Consider the following 22,248-nt stretch of genomic DNA (forward strand, 5'->3'; position numbering starts at 1 on the left):
TTCCAGGCTTCTCTTTCCCACTCCTGGGAGAACCTGGGAGTTGGTATTTTCCTCCTGATCACACCTCCCTCTCCTGGGGAGAGGGGCTGTGGAAAATGAGTGCCATGAATTTTCTTACTGATTTCTATGCTGCTGGTTTTCCACTTGCCTGGGGTGCAGGAACTTCTTAACTTATTTCTGGATTTCTCACCAGGAGAATTGATCCATGCATTATTGTTGAATTTATGTCTCCGTGGGGGAAGGAGGGTCTGGGGTTTCCTATTCTGCCATCTTGCTGATGTCACCTAACATAAATTCTTTTTAAAGCACACTTTATTCAAGCAAACAACCCTTTATCATTTGACTTTTAACTATAAAAATAATTGACCCATATAGAAAACTGGTTCCTTTATAGTACTCAGTTTATTGAATCAGTGTTGTTTCTTTTTAGCTATAAAGCATTTTCTTTCTCCTGTCGGCTTACATATGCTGGAAAGAAGCTATGCCAAGTGAGAAACTACAGAAATATTCCAGTCAAGAAATTGTTTTTTTTCTTGGTCAACTGGGATGAAACGTAAGTTTAATCTTTATTCTGGCAGGATCATTTATCTAATAAAGATCAGGGGTTCTTTTTCTTTTTGTAAGTGAAGGATGTGATTTTTTAAAAAATGTTGCCAGTTGATTTGATTCAGGGATGAGATAAATATGTTAGAGCTAATAGATAACTGACTATTCAATTCAACAGATTAAAAGTCCATTTAAAAACCTAGACAAGTGTCCAATTCACGTTATTGAACTGATCAAAGAGGGAAATTGGAAAAGCGGCATTATTAATCATTCACACACTTTGGATATAGGGAATACCCTCTGTTTGGGGTCGGAAGGAGGTAGATTCCAGATATAACAAAGAAAGAAATCACTTAATAACATCTGTAATCTGTATTTTCCCACAAAGACCAATTACAAATTTATTTAAACAATCAAGTTTTTTGACAATAATTATCCAAGCATTATATAAACTGTCATCTAATTTAGGATGACTGGCTACCAAATCCACATTTCGTAGAGATTTATTAAATCAAGAAGTAAAAGTACCTTCCTGACGCTATCCATGCCCTCCGCCTCTCCTCTATTCCCCCCCTCAAGCCTTGCTTTTACTCAGAATTTCCGGGACCTCATAGGCCCCATCGGTGGCTTTTTCATGGTTACTGCTGCTTTTCCTTGTTGTTCCTGTGACACTCTTCTGTTGTCTTTCAGTCATTTCTCTGGGGTCTCCACTACTCCACTCAGAGCCAGTTTTCTTCCCGCCTCAAGCAGAAGAAATTCCCCAGCCCACACTATGTTTACCCTTTCACAAGGCCTGGCTTTCTTGGGACATAATTTGACTCCCAATACTGTACTTTGCTATTGATAAATATGTGCCAAAATTTCTAGAAGTCTGAGGATGATGTTAAATAGCATTATCTATCCCATTTAGTGTTACTGCAGTCAATGGAGACTGTGTCCTGAGATACAATATGTGGTCTTCAATTCTTACATACCCCATGGTCCCTGCCATCCCAAAGCAAATCCTCCTTCCTCTAGGACTGTAACGACCTTTATCTCCCCTCCCTTGGTTAAGGTTCTTAATTCCTTTGACCAAAGACCTGACTTTCAATTACAAAATCCCCTTCCATTGCACAGAATCAGTTCTGCTTGTAAAATTCTTCAGTGGCTCCCCAATTCCTATAAGACAAAGTACAAACCATTAAGCATAGCACACAAGGCCCTCTGTGATTTGGCCCCTGACTATCTCTGCACCTTCATCTCTGGAGTTAGCCCCACTCCCTGGCCCAGCACCCAGCCGTTCTTTGTATCCCACTACTTACCCTAACTATGAACTGAGAGATCACGCCTCTGCTAGGGGTCCTCTGTTTGTCAGGAGCACAGTAACTTCACTGCCCACCTTGGGAACACCTAATTATCTTTCAAGACACTCTTCCATCTTCTGTATAAACCCTTTCTTGTATCATTAGAAAAAATTAGCCACCTTTTCTTTTGTTGCTTGGTCTGAACATCATACTACTCTCTTAAGGTACTGTATGTGTTTTTTCATATTTCTATCTGTTTCTGCCAAATGATACAAAGATCTTCTTTTGGTTTTGCTTTTCATTTTATTTTTTAAATTTTCATTCTATTCCCTAGCAGCTAAAGCAGCACCAGACAGTGTAAGAGTCCAGTAAGTGTTGCTGGGCTAATGAATGAATTTCATATATCACTCCTTAAAAATGTTATTAACCAGCTCAATCACTAAAATTATTCTTCTGGCTTAATTAAAACTATTTCTGGTAGTTTAAAAAAAAATCAGATTCATTTTCAACTGACAGATATGTGCCACCATCTAAACTGTTCAAGAAAAAATCTAATAATTCTAAAGTTAATGTCAAAGGAAAAAATCTCAAATGGAAAATCATTAGTGTTGTTGGAATAACTACACTGATATATTTTTCTTCTTGTCCTTTAAGACTGCATAAGTGTTATCTTTTCTATGAGAGTTTCTTTGATTCTCCCAAGTTAGGTACTTCATCCCAGAATTATTTTCATTTCATTTCCATTAAAAATATTTATTTACCATTTTTCTAGATGCCTGTAGTGTTCTTTATATATTTTATTAACATGTACCCATTACACTATAATTGATCGTACGTTTCATTACTAAACTGTAAACTTAAGAACAGAAACTTTGTTGTTTAATAGTGTGTGACATAGATTTTGACCACCTGTTGTATTCCAGTCATCATAGTATAGCCCAAAATATACTATCTCATCTCTACTTAACAAAAATCTTCACAGGTATTGTCCTCTCCATTTTAAAGATAAGAATATTGATGTTTATGAAGATTAATTAATTTGCCCCAGGTCCCACAACCAGTAAATGGTGGAACTAGTGCTCAGACTCCTCTGACTCCAAAGCTCATGTTTTTAATGTAATTTCCATACTGTTTCTTAAAACATCTAAAATCTTGGGCAGAGTATCTATGTTCTACAAACAGTTCTCACATCTTACATTAAAACAAAACTCTACTTCATCCTCCCACCAGTAGCCACTCTCTTTTTTCCCGCTCCTTTACAGCAAAACCCTTCCAAACAGTTGTCTATATTTACTTTCTTCAATTTTTTTTCTCTGCTCGGAAACAGACTCCAGTCAGGCTTTCATCACCTCTGCTCCACCGAAATTGCCCATTAGAGTCACCAGTGACCTGCATAGCTAAATCTAATGCTTGTTTCTCAGTCTTCATCTTCCATGATCTATTAGGAGCATTTGGCACTGTTGATCTCACTTCCCATCTTGAAATATGCTCTCCACTTGGCTCACATGTTCTTTTAGCTTTCCCTCTCTCTCACTGGATTTTCCTTCTCCATCTTTTCTTCTCCTGGACTGATCATGGTCTTAGCGCATAAGCCTTTTCTTTGTTGTATCTATCCTTGCCCCTTTAGCTCTCTTTTATAGTCACATAGCTTTAAATGCCATCTATATGCCAACAATCCCAAATTTATGTCATCAACCCAGGCATCAGTCACAAACTCCACACTTATACACCCAACATGTCTAAAACTAAACTCTTGATCTTACATTCCAAACTTGTTCCACCAGTGGCTGCTGTGGATGATCATTTCCAGGTCCCATTGTTCAGGTCAAATCCTTAATGTGAAGCTCCTTCTCTCAGACCCCGTGTCCAGGAAATCCTATCTCTTCTTATGACTTCCATTGGTCTAGGCCACCATCATCTCTCCTCTGTATTACCACAGTAACCTTTTTTTGTGCGTGTGAGGAAGATTGTCCCTGAGCTAACATCTGTTGCCAATCTTCCTCTTTTTGCTTGAGGAAGATTGTCCCTGAGCTAACATCTGTGCCTATCTTCCTCTATTTTGTATCTAGGATACCACCACATGATGGCTTGGTGAGTGGTGTGTAGGTCTGCACCCAGGATCCAAACCCACAAACCCTGGGCCACCAAAGCGGAGCACGTGAACTTAACCACTAGCCACCAGTCTGACTCCCATAGTAGCCTGATAATGATCTCTCTGCTTCTTTTGCACCTTTATTGCTCTTCTCAGCTAAAGTGACCTTCTTTAAAATGTAAATCAGGCCATGTCATTCTTCTGTTTAAAAGTCCTGAAATGGCTCCCTGTTTCACTCAGACGAACGTCAAAGTCCTTACAATGGTCTATGGTTATATATCAATATTAATAGGAGAATTCTAAATAATGTGATTTTTTAAATCTCCCATTTTCTCTTAAAATTACTCTGGTTTTAGGGAAAATATTTCATATAGAAGAAAGAAGTGTTAATGAAAAATTTGTGTTTACTCATTTTTCAATAGTAGAGTAAAGCAAGCATATGGTTAAAACTTGAGATCTGTGTCAGCTGTTTGGATAAAAAGAAGCAATCTGACTTCATTTATTGAATTATCTCAAAGTGTTTTTCTTCCTTTTTTGTCTAAAAGTTCATTCTTTTGATTTTTCAATAGCCGTGTAAAAGTTAAAAATTTCCCAGTGAATGTGAGATTATTCTGGCTTTAAAAATCCATTTATATTCAAGAAATGAATAAATAACTATTTAGAAAGCATGTATTCTTACCCTAGAAGAATTTATTTTTATTAATAAAAGTGACAGAATGGATATTGGCAGTATCCATCCACTGTAACTTATTGAATTTTTGTCATTCTTGATATGAAAAGCTCACTAATAAGTGAAGTCATACATGAAGAAGCCAGACTCAATGGGAAAAAGAACATTCTAGATTATGTGAGGAATAAGGTAAAAGAATAGCTTCCATCCTAGCACAGAAATATGAAAACTGAATAGAAAGTCGATTACAGGTAAAAGAGAGAACATTCAAGAAATTACTGTGCATTCCACAGGGTCATCAACATTTTATGTTGAGTTTCAGAGCTTATTTTAAGCAGAGAAATATGTTCACATTATCTTAAATGAATATTTTGAATATGAAAGAATATAAAAGGAAATAAAGGACTTTTAGATATCAAAATGTATAACAATTTAATTTTTTAATGATCTAAACTTGGCTAATCTTGAAAATTAGATTTTCTTCACTCTAGTCTTTATTTCCTTCCCCTACTTTTTTTACTTTTTCTCTAAAATAAATTATTGCACTGTTGATTGGATTATTGATATAATGATGATATACAACCTGCCATTTGCTACATATTGTGTCATGCAATATTCATTCTATTTTATGGATAAGGAAAAATGAAGCTTAGAAAGGTTAGATTCATTGCTCAAGGAAGAACATCTTTTTAGTCATAGAGCCAGTATTTAAATGCAGGTCTATCCAGATCCAAACCTCTGACTTGTCCCCTCTACACATAGCTTTCATATTGATGTCTCAAATCTATTATTAATTCAATGCCATGATGCCTTAAACTGCACATATTGCCCCTTACCCCAACTTTCTCTTCTGTTTTCTATCAGTTGAAGGTATCCACTAGAACATAATCTAGAAGGCTAGAATGCATCTTTAATTCTTTATTGTCCAATTCAACTAATATGCTGTCAGTCAAATATTAGTTATCCATTTTGCCTCTAAAATAGCTCTTCTGTCTGTCTTCTTGTTAGCTGCTTTATTACCACCCTGAATCTGGACCTCTTCATCTCAGGGAACGTTATGTTGAAGAGAAGGATATGTACTTCCTGAACATCAGTTATACTCACTAGGCTGAAGTAACTCCTCCTTATTCTTGAGACTGCATGTGGACTATTCATCACCCAGAAGAGTCCACACTTAAAGTTGTGAACAACTCTCTATACTTTTAGCTCTCTCAGTCAAGTATTTCCTTTAGCCATTAGGAAAAAGCTCAACTACCTTTGCCTGTCATACAGAGTTCTTAAGCATTTTGGCAACTACCTGTCTCTCTAATTGCATCCTCCATAATTGACCACATCCTTAGTTCCAGCCACAATGAGCCATTCACTATTTCTCAGCTACATTTAATCTTTTCATGCATATATACCCTTGTCCTTGCATATATTCACTTTTCTCTTCTTGGAATATTCTTTTCCAAATCTTCATCTGCTTATAGCTAACTTAATCTTTAAGACCCATTTTAAGTTATTTCCTCCTATCCCCTATTCCCTAAGACAATGTTAATCATTTTCTTCCTCTGTCCTCACAAAGAGTATATGCTCAAGTTATTGTAATTTTTAAAAATAAGCTTAAATTTAAAAATTATAATTATTGCAGTTCCCTTTGTCTCATTACTCTATGTACTTCTACTATATTTCTCCTTTTACAAGATTAAGCACAGAAGTTCAAAAGGATGCCTCAGTTCAAATAGCTAAATAATTTTATCACATACCATTATATTATAAGGAAATATTTATGAAAATATCATTGTAATTGGATAGATAACCTGCTTCTTTCTTTTATTTCAAGGATCAATTTTCCTCTTGAAATAAAGTCACTTCCAAGGGAATCCATGCTCACTATAAAACTGTTTGGGATTATCCATGCATCCAACACTGCAAATTTATTAGCCTGGACTTGTCTTCCATTGTTTCCAAAAGAGTAAGTATACCATTTGTGCTTAATAAATTTCCCACCTCGATAAAAACTTCCTTGGAACTGAATATTTTGCAGTATATGGTATAATGAGAAAATCGAGAAGGTGTTTTATTCTGAAATTGAAGTAGCTCAGTATAAATCATGACTACTGAAAGTGGGACTGAAAAGCAAAATGTAGAAATGACTTAGAAACAGGCCTCATGCTCAGCTAGTCAACTGGGTCATTTACAATGAAAGGGTATTGGGTATGACCAATCTCAATTGCTTTTCCCTCTCTGACTAGCCAATTTCTCTGGAATTAGTAATTCAAAATGATTTAGATCAAAGCTGTCATATAGAAACAATGTGAGTCATGGAATTCTGGCTAAAGTAAAACTATACAATGTAACTGGTTTACTGATCTTGTATTGCCAAGAAAAAATATTTGGTAACTTTAAGATAGTATTTTTCAGAAAAGTAAGCCATCTATGAGTTCACGTATCCTATCAGAACTAATGGCTATTACAAAATTAACTGTTGATTTAACCATAAGGATTTGGAACTGCTAATACTTAGAATATTTGATAAAGTCAATTACATGATTTTCTATGCTATTAAGGAAAAGATACTTCAAATAAATCAGCTTAGGTATTTTTCACGTGGCAAGACTTGCTTTAGAATCAAATTGTAAGTACTGGACCTTCGAAAAATTAGAACCTATGTTGTTATTTTAATAATATTATAAAGAATATTTCTGCCCCTGTTGTTTTAAAAAGATTTGGTAATATAAAAATGTTAAGAAAATTCTTCATCAGTTTTTAGTTCCCACATTTAGTCAATATAAATGTTATCATCAAAGCAATCATGATAAGTCTTTAAAATTGTCTTTGTTGGGTTAATTCTGGGCATGTGTGTGTGTGTGTGTTGCTCTATTATTTGTTTTCATGCTGTAGCCAATTTCCAAGTATATGTTTCTTGAGGACAGGGAATGTAACATCTATCATCTAACATAGTACCTCTTATAAATAGGCAATCAGTAGAGGTTTGTTTACTAAATTGGATTGGGAAAAAATCAATTCCCATAGATTTAGAAAGAAACAAAATCTCAAAAATCTATAAGAAACAGTTTAGCCCTAAAAGAAATACCTACTGCTGTTAGCAGAAATTTCAAAAATCTGATCTGTGGACTAAGAACTTTCATTACTTTCTCACTAGGAGCAGCTATGCAGGTGACTTTCCTTCTCGTGAGTCAGACTCTTTAAAGTTTCAAGTGCAATATTTGTAAGATTTAGTGTGTTTTTAGAATAGTCCTTGTAGCTATTCACTGAAAAAAAATTTAATCCATTTTATTCCCTTCCATCACACTACTTTGTACATAACAGGCAATCAATAAGCATTAAATATATTAGACATTTGGAATACTTTTATCTTTCAAACTAACCTTCCAGGATTTTTTCTATATGGTTATGATAGTAAAAATACTGTGTTGTTTTGTTGTGTATCACTTACCATTGGTGAACATTTTACATGAAAGTGATCATAGACAATGGACGTCTTTAAGCAATGCCATCTGGGACTGATACTAGGTGGCGTTTTTTTGAGGGAAAGTGTCAAAATTGTGGATGATGGGATATCACATCAGAAAACACAACTTTCTTCAAAGAGTACTTCAATTAGCATTTGTAAGTGTGTTTCCAAAAGACTGCTTCACATGAAAATCAGAAAATCTGCCTGTCTCCGGGGCTAAACAGTTTAAAGAAATCCAGATCTTTTTAGGACATCAGAAATCCGTCATATGGGGCAATTGAGGAGATGCTATGACTCCCACTGTGCTCATTGCTCTGAGATACAGAGATTCTAACCCAATTTATTTGATGTAGATATTTCCAGATCACAGCAAATAGGCCAGTTAATTTCATTTTCTTTCACAGAATGACCCCTGCCCGTAAACATTTGGTTTTGAATCTGTCATTTATCCATTTTGAATTACCCATACCTAGCCATATGGAGTTGTTTTGAGTACTTATGTCTTTATTTTTCCCACATATATACAACCTGAAAATATGCAGAATTAAAGGCGTCCTATTTCTTCGTGGTTTCCAGAAGTGGGTTTCAGAAGAACCAGTGGTGATTAAATTCATATATCAGTTATGGCTGCATCAAGAATGTCTACAAATAAAAATAAACATTGACATTTTCGAGCACACAAACTCACTTTCAGGCCTATAAAAAATATGTCTCAAGTACAAAGGTAAAATTTTGCCCACTGAAGTTTTGTAATCCTTTCTTTTACAGACAAGACTTCCACTGCATCTATATTCACAATGCCTCCACACTGCAGTAAGAAAGTGTTATTCTCACCACAATTTCTGTGAGCTACCTTCCCTACTTAAGTTGAAAACAAATAGTGTAGTAGTTACTTAGCATTTCTCAATTGCGATAAACTCCTTCAATGCAGAGATTCTCAACCCCAGTGGTTGAATAATAGAATCTCCTGAGGAGATTTTAAAATAAATCCAAAGTCCAAGTGGGCCCCCAAAGATTCTGATTTAATTGGTCTGCGGCGGGGCCAGGCATCAGTATTTTCAAAGCTCCTGAGGCACATTAAAACCGGGAAAAATTAGACTGTTTTGCAGAATTTCAAAAGAGGCCCAAAGTAAATCTTAATCTCAATACAATTTGATTTCTTTGTTGCCTCAGAAGCCAACCCTGACCCCACCTGTATGTTATCATTTCAGATATATCCTCAGAATCAAAGAATAAAAAAAGTTGTGGGTGAGAATTCCTTATTGCCCTTCCTTCCTGTCCAAGAGAGACCCTCAGAGCTCAACTAGTCCAAATGCCTCATTTACAAATGAAGATCTCGATGATGAATGAAGGTTAAGGGATTTGTTATAGGTCACCGGGCTACTTAGGAATAGAACAAGAACCAGAATGCAGGTCTGACTTCTCTCCACGCACGTTACTACCTCAAGCTGCCTCCTCTCCTGCCCTTAGGTGCCACACCCTGCTCCATGGGAACCTCACCACTATACAAGGGGCTCCTGCCTCAGCCCTGCCTGTACTCTGCCCTGGGGCATGAAGCCTGTTAGAGCTGTGAGAGTCAGGGTCCTAAAGAGTTAGATAACATCAGACCCTCTGGATGTGCTGACTGCCCGGTTCTGGAGTCTTTTGTTTTCTTTTTTTTTTTTTTTTCCTTAAGATTGGCACCTAAACTAACATCTGTTGCCAATCTTCTTTTTTTTTCCTTCTTTTCCCAAAGCCCCCCAGTACATAGTTGTATATTCTAGTAGTGAGTGCCTCTGGTTGTGCTATATGAGATGCCGCCTCAGCACGGCCTGATGAGTGGTGCTAGGTCTGCGCCCAGGATCTGAACTGGCGAAAACCCAGGCTGCCAAAGCGGAGCGTGCAAACATAACCACTTGGCCATGGGGCTGGCCCCTGGAGTCTTTTGTATTCTTGATTCCAGAATGCCAAGCCATGGATGCATAGAATCCCTATAGCTAAAAATGACGATAATTATTTTATTCAAATTCCTTATCCTATTGCTTGAGGAAACAGGGGCCCAGAGAGGGTAAACCAGCCTATCTGTTCTCCTGGTACCGCAGATTTTGGTTGGGTTTTTCTAGGCATAGGAATTTATACAATATTGAAATTGAAAAGATCTTAAGGATACTCCAGAACAAATATTTTGAAATGTTATATTTAGCAATGTGGTCAATTTTCTAATGATATTCAAATCTCATAGTGTAAGAGCAATGAACAGTCTATGCATGTGTTATTGGAAGGGGAGGGGTGGGGTTTGAAATCCTGGTGTCTAACATATTTGCCATCTCCTTACCACCTTTCTAAAGTCCACCCCTAACCACCAAGCCATATAAAAGCAAATATAAAACTCTTTTGAAAACCACTGACTTTATCCAAGCTCAAAGAAGTTAAGCTCATCAGGCTAGTTAATGAAGACAGGGTACAGATCTCCTGCTTTAAAGAGGTGTTCTTTCCACTATATGAAACTGTTTCCTGTATATCCTGTCTTCATCATGTTTTTGTTTGTTTACCTAATTTTAACTGCCTTAATAAACCTTTACAGAGTAGTAATATAAAAACTACTGGTGATCCCTATCAGCCTGAGTATTATAAGTTTCCATTTTCGTCTTCTTTCTGAGACCACCAACGCCTTAGATGCATTCTTTTCACATCTTATTTCCACTAAAAATCTTCCTCATCCTCATATTCTCTATTTGCACAAGTCTATGGAAATTTATTCCCTCCATCATGCTTGAAATATCTAAAAAGATGTTTAGGTACAGTCCATTATCAGAAAGTAAATTAGCTAATGTCAAGCACACAGAGTGCCCAAAGAATGTTGCTAAACATCCTTGCCACCTTGAATTGCCTTCTACGTTGAATTGCTTTAAAGTGTATATTATATCAACCTCAGTTGGACAGCTAGAAGTTCATTCTCCCTCTGCCCTGTTGCTTGATTCATCCCCTCATACACATACTTGAATCAAGTGCTCTGACTTCATTCTGCCCCATATGCCTCAGGTGAAGGTCATGGTGGCTGTTGATCCAGACTCCATCCAAGGAGAGAAGTGACAGATACTGACACTTAATCATGAGTCCGCTCATCCTTCATAGGAATCCGCTTAGATCACTTGGATTTGCAGAGTGAAGCATGGCCAAGACATATAAATATAGGAAGGCCATAAATATAACTCATCACGCAACTTAGATGTGAAGGAAATGTGCAGTTAATATATCACACTTTTCTTCATGAGCTTCCAGCCTATAACTAATGAGGAGAAAAAAATTTTCCATCGATGACAAAAATTAGTCAATTCAGTAATTTAAATAGACCTTTTGTCAGTATGCAGTCTATTTTGGATAAAATGCTCAGTCACTGACAGCTTATTGACACCCTTATTCTCTTTCTAAGGGGGTATCTGGATACACAGGGTCAGAAAAGAAACAGGCCTGGTGATTTCTGATATCCACATCAAAAGCACTTTTTACTCTGGTGGCTGCTTGTTACAGCTGGTGTAGCTTGTGATGGGGGCTCTTCCAGCTTGGCCAGGGCTTACTAGCAGTCCCCTGGGGACTTGGGCTCTCACAGTCACCATAGACCCATGAGGGTTTACCTGGACTCCCAGTTGACCTCAGCTTAGATGGTTCAATGAGATGCCCTTATCAGAGAGGCCCCTTATCCCCACCATGTGATCCCCTTTCAGGGAAACCCCCCTAACCCATATACTTTTAGCTGCTTCTAGATCCCGTTTCTTCTACACAGAAACCAAAGAAGGCACAAAAGCTAAACTCAGGAGTTCCTTCTGCCTGTTCATCACATGGCCCCAAGTCTAAGTTCATGCCACAGGTTGGTGCCAGAGTAGCTCAAGAGGTGATTTCCTTCTAGGATCTGAAATGGAGAGTGCCAAAGGAACACCCTCTGCCTTCATCATTTTGCTATGCTCTTTTCTCTAACACTCCGCCCCATTTGCCTTCCAAAGGCAGAAGTGGGAGAAATTGGGACACCCATGTCCTCCATACTCATTCTCTTTCTCTGTTTCTTGCTTCCCACCATCCCAAATTGCCAGAAAGTGGTGTCTTTTTCTTTTGCCACATCCTCCATCCAATATGCCACATCCTCCTTCCTCACTCCAGTTAATCCTTTCCTGTGGACAGGAATATCTTCTGTAAATGCTTTGGAGAACATTAACATCTGAGCTCTCCAAGTTTGGTGTTAAGACATACTCCTGCTCCTTCTTTCTCTTGCGTTCTCCCTGAAACTAATCCAAAACTTTTCCCAGGCATATGGATGCTTCAAATCATTTGGGGGAAGGTTATATACTCTGAAAGGCAAAAGGGAAAATCACATTAATAATTTTCTCATCTTTACCCCATCAAGCTAACTTTTAGCTTGCTAATACTGGTCCCCCAGTACTGTATTGTTATACCAAAATACAAGTTTCTCCAGATCAGGAGGGGATGGAACAAAGGGATAAAGAAGATTCAAAAATCATCCTGCTAGGGACCAGCCTGGTGGCATAGTGGTTAAGTTCGTGCACTCCGCTTCAGTGGCCTGGAGTTCACAGGTTCTGATCCCAGGCATGGACCTACACACCGCTCATCAAGCCATGCTGTGGTGGCATCCCATATACAAAGTAGGGGAAGACTGGCACTGATGTTAGTTGAGGGACCACCTTCCTCGCAAAAAAAAAAAAATCCTGCTAGAAGAATATTCTTGAGTCATATAAAGATTTCTGCCCAATAATGTTTACAAATTGTACTCTCTTGGGCAGATACTTTCTAACAATATCTTTAGACATAGAAAATAAAGAAGGCAAGCCTCAGAAAACTAAAGGTTTAAAGAGAGCTTTATTGTTGGATTTTTTCTTCATATTTTACATAGTGTCTATTAAATGGCAAGATGCAATTTTATGTTGTTTCCAAAAAGTCTCACTTGATGCCTTAAAGTTCTTTATAAACTTAAATTTAATTTTGTTGACTTTCAGTTCTACCTTTTGAATTTGGTATATTAAAATCAATATACCGGACCAGATAATTTGGACCTGATAATTCTTTATTGTGGGGGCTGGCCTGTGCATTGTAGGATATTTAGCAGCATCTTTGGCTTCTACCCATTAGACGCCAGTAGCACCTCCCCGGTTCTGACAGTCACAAATGCCTCCAGATTTTGTGAGGTGTCCTCTCGGGACAGAATTGACCTCAGGTGAAGATCACTGCACTAGAGGAAGCTAGTGGAGTCTCTAGGCTCTTAAATTTCCACTGTTCTCAGTGATCATTGGAATATTTTACCAATCATGTAATTCAGATATTCACCCAGGTATAGCTTCTTTTTAAATTCTTATGAGGATTTGTGGATTTGAGTGTTACTGAAGCTGTTAAAACCATCCATGAATTCTTCCTGTTAAAAGTCTCTCCTGTATGCACTCTCATTTACTATGGTAATTTACAACATATTTTTAAACATTCAGAATGTGAATAATCTTTCTGTTTATGCATAAAGAAGCATTTCCTCTGTGAAGTCTCATAACTATTTTGATTCTTCAGATCATATGCTAATTTAAGTCTTTTCTTTCTATAAATGTAGAGCTCATATCTTTAAAGATACCCAGAGAATTTAGTCACTCTCTGGAGCAAAACCTATTCTGAAGAGTTAACATCTTTATTTACTTCAACGGTTCTAACTCCAAGAATGTAAATCTGAGATTCTTAGTCCCATCTTGTAATCAACATTGTTGGAAATTAAGAATAAATGCTATCTGTTAGAGACCATTGTGGAAACAGTTTTCTCCTGTGGAAAATAAATGTAGGCATCTATGAACATAGTCATACATGTGATATATTAGAAACGAACTATTAATCTGTATCTAGGCTAGTGGAATATTGTATCTCTCTTCTAGCTACTGAATGAAGCCATTAGAATAGCTGATTATGTTTATATTTCAAAAGAAAACATTTATAGATACTAATAGCTTCCCTCACAAAGTGACTGCTGTCTGTCCATATGTGTTGTCTTTTGCAGCAAATCCATTCCTGGGCCTGTGCTATTCAGCATGACATTACAGAGTGAGCCTCCCATTGAGATGATAGCTCCAGGAGTGTGGGATATAAGCCAGCCATCCCCAGTGATCCTGCAGGTAAGTGCCAAGCTATGAGATTAAAGTACACACAGCAAGTATTGGTTGATAAGTAGCTTGTTGTCAATTACAGAAACAATTTTCTTCCAGGATCACACATTTTAATAGTCTTCTTTTCCTCCAGCCTGCTGGGATTTGTAAAAACTCTACTTTTTTTATTTTGCCTTCAGTACTCTCAAAGCACTTTTCTCCCAGCTTATATAATAGCAATTTCAAAGCATTCTCCATCAAGCACAATCAGGAGGGAGAAGGGGATGGAGTGTTGACAGTAGTATACTCATTATGGGCATTCATTTTTCTTTCCATTTTCTAAAAACAATCATTGGGATATATTATTAACTTGGTACCTTACTCATATCTGCCTCTGCATTGTGTCATGTTTCCTTAAAATTCTATTATCAGCATTTCCTAAATGACTAGCAATTGGCTGAGTAGGGGGGAGAAACTGCAAACAAAATCCGTCTATCATACTTTCTTTTTTCTTAAAGCCTCTCTACTTTCTTTGATTTGTGATCATGAATAAAAGGTGGTTAATGATTCTAGACTTTGGTCCTTACTTCTGAGAGCTCCTCATGTGTTCATGATTATAAGTGGTAATATTGGTCAGATGCCTGAAGCATCGCCACCCTTGACATGGAAATACAGTGAATATGAACTTTCGATCTCTATAGGAAAACCTGGAAACTGCTCTCTGGGCAGCGTTCTCTAGAAAAAGATTTTTCAACCTCTGCATTATTAACATTTTGGACCAGATAATTCTTTGTTGTGTGGGCTGGCCTATGCATTGTAGGATATTTAGCAGCATCTTTGGCTTCTATCCACTAGATGCCAGTAGCACCTCCCCAGTTCTGACAATCACAAATGCCTCCAGATATTGTCAAGTGTCCCCTAGGGAAAGACTTGGCTTCAGGTGAGGATCACTGCTCTAGAGGAAGCCAGTGGTATTTCTAGGCTCTTAAATTTTCAGGTTTGGTATAGGAGGTATGTGGTACAAAGTTTAGCAAGATAGACAGATGTTGAAAATGGAAGAGAAAAATAGTACCAATAAAAATGTGACTTCCACTCTGAAGGAGGGAGGAAGTCCCCATCAGACAGTAGCCAAAGATCCACTTCTAATCCATGGACATGAAGATAAAAAAGAGTGGTTGTTCAAGTTGGCTCTTGGCACAACATCATAGACACTCAATGTATGATGGCTTACTGATTAGCAGATGTTCCATTGTAATAGGACAGCTACCTTTTTTTAAAAAGATAAATGCATTTTTTATCAGACTATTTCTTGCCAGATCCAAACCACTTCAGCTTAACAAAAATCTTTCAGGTCTATCTATTACCAGAGATTTTTGGATATAAATTCATGATTATAGGTGTCTTTAGTGGCAATCATTGGGGTGGGAGAGATAAGGGAGACAGATGATTTTTCTCAGGTGAGGGGAACAGCTCTGTTAGGGACATAGATCTTAGTAAGTGGAATCTGAAGAAAAGTTTCAAGTATTCAACAGTAGCATAGATTTCCCAAGTAGACATCTGGAACCATAACAGAATTTATCTTACAAAAAAAAAGGAGGGCATGTAAATCGTTCAGCAGTGTGCGAAGAAGTTAAATTATCTGATTTTTCCAAAGTAGTTTCAAATGGCATAGACCTAAAGGGAAACAGCTTTAATTGAAGATGAAATATACAAAATAAAATAGGAGTTATTAAAGTATTAAAGTTAAAACCCTTAATAACCAGTATCACTCTAATTACATACAGCTAAATTTAGAGCAGAATTTTTAAGCTAAAGATTATGAGATGGTAAGGAAATTAGAAACGCATTCTGCAATCAGTGTTTGTGTTACAAGATCAGAATGGATCTCAGGGAAAGACATCAAGCTGAGTTAGGAAATCTGGATTCTAGTCTTAACTGTTTAATAGAAAATTTTATGACTATGGACAAGTCATCTAACCTTCTGTTTTCACGCAATGAAAGGATTATATTATGCCTGTGATACTTCTTTCAGGTCTATGCTTTTCTGATTATCTTTATAAGTTGGGTAGTTAGTGCCACAATGTAGCCACCCTAGTATGATAAGGGCTATGCTGTGTCACAGAACCTGATTGCTTCTAGTCAATCATTTCTTTTCAGGTTCTGTGGCTGAGGCACTGACTGGAAGTTGTGGATAGAGTGAAGAAGCTCTGAGTTTAGAAATCGAGACATCATTGCATTGATGATCCATCAACCTGGGTCTCCCTCAACTTTCTGCCTCTCCTCATGTATAGTCCAGTAGAGTGGCTCTCTCACAATTTAAGAAATAAAGGCAGAATTGTTTTAGTTATTTTTGCTCTTGTTCTATTTTATATTTCTGTACTTTCTCATCTCTCCATTCATGTCTAAATTCATTATCTTCTGGCTTGTTTGTCCTCACTACATTTAACTGTTGTCAGGTAACCCATTAATTCTTAGTTGCCAAATCCAGTGTGTTTTTGAGTCTTCTTCATACTCGCCCTCTTTGTATGGTTTTTGGCACTATCTTTTCCCTATCTCAGAACACTCTTCTCCTTTGGCTTCAGGTTTACTACCCACTCATGCTTCTCTCTGGTTGTCCTTTCTCTTTCTCCTTCCCAGGCTCCCTGCTTCTTCTTCTAATCCTCACTGTTGATGGTTCTCAAGGGTTCCATGTGCTGCCCATTGCTATTCTCAGTACATATATTCTCCCTGGGAGAATTTCTTAGAAAGCTTTATTGAGATATAATTCACATACCATACAATTTTCCCATTAAAGTGTGCAATTCAGTGGTTCCTCACTATTTTCATAGAAATGTACAATTATCACCCCCCATCAATTTTCATCATTTCAAAAAGAAATCCCGCAACCTTTAGCTATCACCACCTAATTTCCCTGTTTTCCCCAACTCTATGCAGTTGCTAATCTACTTTGTCTCTATAGATTCACTTATTCTTCACATTTCATTTAAATGAAATCATACAATATGTGGTCTTTGTGACTGGCTTCTTTCCCTTAGCATAATGTTTCAAAGTTCATCCACATTGTAGCATATATCAGTGTTCATTTCTTTTTCGTTGTTGAATAATGCTACATTTTATGGATATACCATGCTTTATTTGTCCATTCATTAGTTGATGTGCATTTAGATTGTTTCCATCTTTTGGCTATTAAGATAGCACTGCTGTGAACATTCGTGTACAAGGTTGTGTGTGGATGTATGTTTTCATTTGTCTTGGATATGTCCCTAGCAGTGGAATTGCTGGGTCTCATTCATTTCTAAGGCTTTATTCACAATGTCTGTGCAGGTTCACTTCTGAGTCTGTATCTCTAGTTCAGATTCCTTCATACCACAAGCTTCAGTTATATAGCCACATACCTGCTGAAACTGCCTCCTGGATATTCTGTAGACACTTTCAAAGACAACATATCCCAAACCAAGCTCACCTTCCTCTAAAATTGCTTTCAGTCCCCGAATTATTTATGTCTGTTCATGCCCCCACATACGTCTACCTATTTCACTTGCCTCTCCCTCTTTCTCCCTACTTATATTCAGTCCACACTTTATCCTGCCACTTTATCTCCTCTGTGTTCCTCAAGTCTGTCCTCTCAATTCCCTCCCTCATCTGCCCTACTTCAACAATTCCCTCCTAGGTTACTACGGTTGAGCTGGTATTCTTGCTTTTAGTTTTGTCTTTCTCTAATCCAAAATCCACAAGTGTGGTTCTTCTAAGACTTAAATCTGAACCTGCCACTCCCCTACTTAGACTCTTCAATAACTCAGCACTACATAGACAATTAAGGCAAACTCTATAGCATGGCCCCCTTCCCAAATGTTTCTCTTGCCAATCCCTGTCTGATGCTTCAAGCTCCAACAACTTTTAAAATGTAGTTTCTGACTTGCACTGTCCTGCTTTTACCTTATGTGCATTTCTGAATACTGTTCCCTAACTGCAGTGTGCTTTCCCTCTTGCCTTCATCATCCACACCCCACCCCTCCTCTCACTTTGTTTCTGTTATTGATATTCATCTTTTAGGGTCCATGGACCCTCCTCCAGGAATCTCTCCCTTACCCCCTTCTCTCTTTCCACCCCAAGCAGGGTTAAGTGCCCTTACTCTGTATTGACATAATAACCAATAATATTTTTATCAGCACATTTACCACATTATGTTTCTTTCTCATTGACTTCTCTCCCGTTGACTTCTTGATTTCTGAGGGCATTAACAGTGTTTTATCCACAGCATCTAACATTAGTACCTGGAATATAATATTTGTTAAATTAATGATATGTGTCCATACCTCTGATCACTACAAAACTCAACTTCCAGGCATTTCTAAACTTAGCACTTTGATCCACTTACTGGAATCCAGATACCAGAATGTTCAGTTCTTCCTTTTATGTGAGTAGGCCTTCTCCTTAAACCATAGTTCTTACCTACTCACTCACCCAAAGTATTTTACTTTACCTCACATTTTATTATGTGCTTGTCCTCCGTTATCAGTAATGTTAGGAAGAGGCACTAGTCTTATTGATACAAGGGCCTTAGAACACAGTACGTTTTGTGTTCTAATGTAGCAAAGGTTCTTTTTTCCTCACTCATGAACCACCATATGGGTCCCTTTTTTATGACTCCTTCCTTGAGACTCATCACAATTGCCATCCACTTGGTAGGCATCTTTCCTTTTCCTGAACTGCTATTCAACTTATGGTCAAATATTCATGTGCCTTATAATGTCCCACCTACATCTAAAATTCAGATGAAAATTCTTTGAACAAGTTGACAGAATCATAGGGGCCGAAGCTGGGCCCATGGACACTTTATGGGCATGATTGTGGGTCAAGGACGCTAGAGACATTCATAACAGCTCTTTCAAGGAATTCCAAGAGACGAAGTCATAGTAGGAAACATGGTGGTCAAGTGTAAATGGCGAGGTATGAGGAGAGGAAGTGAAGCAAGAAGGATAAATGGAACACAAGAAGCCAATATCCAAATGTATAAGGAGGTGTGAATTAGAAAATGAGATGACCAAGTCTGAATATTTTTCTGTACCCCAGAGGAAGGAGTGTCATAAAATTTTTGGTCTTGAAATCAGGATTCTATCCTGAATGGTTGAGGCAGGAGTGTGATAAATAGGTGTCATGGCACATGCAATGGAGACATTTGAAGAGATCTCCTAGAGCACTCCATTAAAAAGAAATTAAAGACCAAGGCCAGGCCTAGTCAGTCATGCCAATAGAAGGAGAAGAGCAAAGTCACATGTTTACCATTACTGACTTGAAGCACAGCTTTGGGGTACTATGTATATATTGCACTCTATTTTAATTGTTAATGTGTGTCTTTCCTCCTTAATTAAACTCTAAGTTCTCTGGTGATACATACTTCTTATATCCTCCATAATGCATGGTACTCAAAACAATTCTAGAGCAAATACATTAACACATACTTTGGGGGAACTTCTCTTTTGTGAAAAATTAAAACAAGAGGCAATTGGGAAAATGGCAATATTTTCTATCAGTGGCTCACGAATCAGTAACTGTTTTGTTTCATAATATGTGAAAATATGCAATTTGAATAGGACCTCATTCATGTATCAGAAAAAAACATTTAATAAGTGAAATATATCAAAGAATTTATTATGGATTTCTGTACAAGGATACTTCTGTATTCTCATCCATGGTCTTTAGTTTCCTAATTCACCCTGCACTTTACTTAGGACCAATATAAAATTGAACTAGCTCATTAAATACTGTTTCTGGTATTTTTGTTTCATGTATTTAAAAGTATTTGGATACATAAAGAGTAACATATAACTTGCTAACACTGGAGACATTTCCCTCTAAGGCACCAAAATTAAATCTTTCTTTTAAGAGACAAAATTTACTATAATATTGCTTTGGTTTAGCTTTTTTATTACTTAGTTCTTTTATCATGTTGGAGTAATAAGTGGTACATTATAAAAAAAATTATAACAAAAAGAAATAATGCAACAAATTTTAGAGGTTGCAGAATGAAATTGCTAAACTTTTGCAAATAAATAAGAGTATTTCAGACTGTAACTCACACGATCTACCTTATGATGGTCCTCGTTTTTCTCTGAGATCCAACCTAACATAGTTCAGCTGAGAAAAATAATTTCTTTAGGTTTTCTAATATGAAAATGAGAAAGAATGTATGACAACCTTAAGCAAATATATGTGGTGTTAAAATACTTAGCTTATTTACATAGTTTAAAACTGTGTTTTTTGTTAACTGTTATTTTATTTACTAGAATCCGATTATCATTGAAACATGATTTAATAGAAAGCACATTGAGCCAAGAAAAAAGGAGGCTTGCATTCTAGCCCCGTTTATAAAGCTGAACTACAGAGCCAAAGTAAAAATATTCCATGTAGTTATAAACTTGCAAAACAGGTCTTTATCAAGAAGATTCCTCTCCCATGTCTACAAAGTGGTTCACAGACTTTCATAAAGTAGAGACCAACGTAGAGTAACTCTTTTTATTTTTCCGAGTGATTAGATTAAAAAAGTAAAATTATCATCTATAATTTTTATCATTTAATAATAGAAAGACATTTTAATACAGAATGTAGAAAGGCTATAATTTCAGCGTTAAACAAAAATATAACATTTAACTTTATGAAAAGGTTATATATTGTTATTATTTTTCTCATTTTTCCTCAGACACCATTACAGACTACTAATTTATACCATTTATATAAATAACTGAGGATTTGCCAAATACCATGTATATTTGAATACTAAGTCCAAACCTTAATGATTCTTTTGAAAATTATTTTAAAATAATAAATAGCACAGAAAATATAGGAATTGTCCTTTATTTTGGTTTCTACAAATCTAAGATGGAGATTATTAAATTAATAATGCATTTTTGAGGCATTGACTACATGGCAAATCATGTCTTTATTTCAGATCGATTTTCCAGCTACCAAGTGGGAATATATGAAACTTGATTCTGAAGACAGTAGAAGTGATCTTGAAGAACCACCGAAAGAGTGTTTAAAACATATTGCCAGACTTTCACAGAAACAGTCTCCCTTACTGTAAGTGACCCAGATCTTGTGAGTCAATGTTGCCTGCTGTTCATGATACCATCAATCATATTGGAAATATTCATAACTTTAAAGAGTGAACCTTCCTTCCCACATAACTACTTTCATTTCTTAAAGTCACATGTGTTGGATTATAATTAATGCTTAGGAGCTAAATTAGTAATTTTGCATGTTTTTTAAAGTTCTTTTTTTCTGTGGCATTTAGCAACTTTAATCAAAGAAAAGAATAAAAAGATTGGAAATCATTCAGTTCAAAACAACAAAGAAGAGAGTGATTAGATATATATCACCGTTTAACATGGATAAACTATTGCTGAACCATTCTCCAAGTTGGTGGAAGGTTGCTTTAGTAAACAGGAAAAAGCAAAATTTAATTATCCTGGCAGAATAAAAAAGTACAGAAATAAATCATGTTTTAATAGCACTAAATTAGTGACTATGGAGTACTTAAATAGTGTCCAACAGTAATTCTCTGAATAAAACCAAAATCCCCAAAAGAACTGTGGGAGAATTAATGGCATTCATTCTTACTACATGGCAATATCTGAGCCACAGCTAATTGTGCTCATTAATAACATTCCCAAAGTGTAAAACTAAGAAAGTAATTATAGATGTACTGTGGTAAGATATATAACATGACATTTTATTCCAAGAATGAGAAATCACTCAAAGGTTTTGAACAGGGAAGTCATGTGATCTGAATAATCTTTTTGAATGTTCCTTTTGACCACATGTTGAAGAATGGATTGGAGAAGAAGTAAGAGCGGAAGCAAGCAGTACAGCAAAGAAGTTAATGTAATATTTTGGGCAAGAGATCACGGTGGCTAGAACTAGAGTGATGGCAGTGGACATAGGTAGAAATGGCTAGATTTGGGAGACATATTTTGGAAATTGAGAAGACATGACTTTATGATTAATAGTTATTAGAGAGTAAGCCAGTTGAGAAACTAAGGAATCAATTAAATCAATGGAGAATCTAAGGTTTTGAATTGATCAACTGGGCG

At 36.8% G+C, this 22,248-nt stretch overlaps 1 protein-coding gene across 26 annotated transcripts in view; it reads left to right on the forward strand.

The window, feature by feature from the left end:
* Positions 1 to 22,248, forward strand: part of PIK3C2G (phosphatidylinositol-4-phosphate 3-kinase catalytic subunit type 2 gamma) — a 510,504-nt gene that overhangs the window by 273,025 nt on the left and 215,231 nt on the right. For 20 of the 26 annotated variants that reach the window (XR_011540000.1, XM_070619245.1, XM_070619233.1 and 17 more), the window contains 4 exons: positions 431 to 553; positions 6,417 to 6,548; positions 14,071 to 14,185; positions 21,105 to 21,235. Coding sequence is in view for 25 of the 26 variants with exons in the window: in XM_070619245.1 (XP_070475346.1) it covers positions 431 to 553; positions 6,417 to 6,548; positions 14,071 to 14,185; positions 21,105 to 21,235 (501 nt within the window). In the remaining variant the exon portion in view is untranslated. The remainder of the gene's footprint in view (positions 1 to 430; positions 554 to 6,416; positions 6,549 to 14,070; positions 14,186 to 21,104; positions 21,236 to 22,248) is intronic. The other 6 variants (XM_070619243.1, XM_070619237.1, XM_070619238.1 and 3 more) reach the window with 1 other exon arrangement.

Source organism: Equus przewalskii, chromosome 5 (genome assembly GCF_037783145.1).
Source record: "Equus przewalskii isolate Varuska chromosome 5, EquPr2, whole genome shotgun sequence".
Taxonomy (NCBI): Eukaryota; Metazoa; Chordata; class Mammalia; order Perissodactyla; family Equidae; genus Equus; species Equus przewalskii.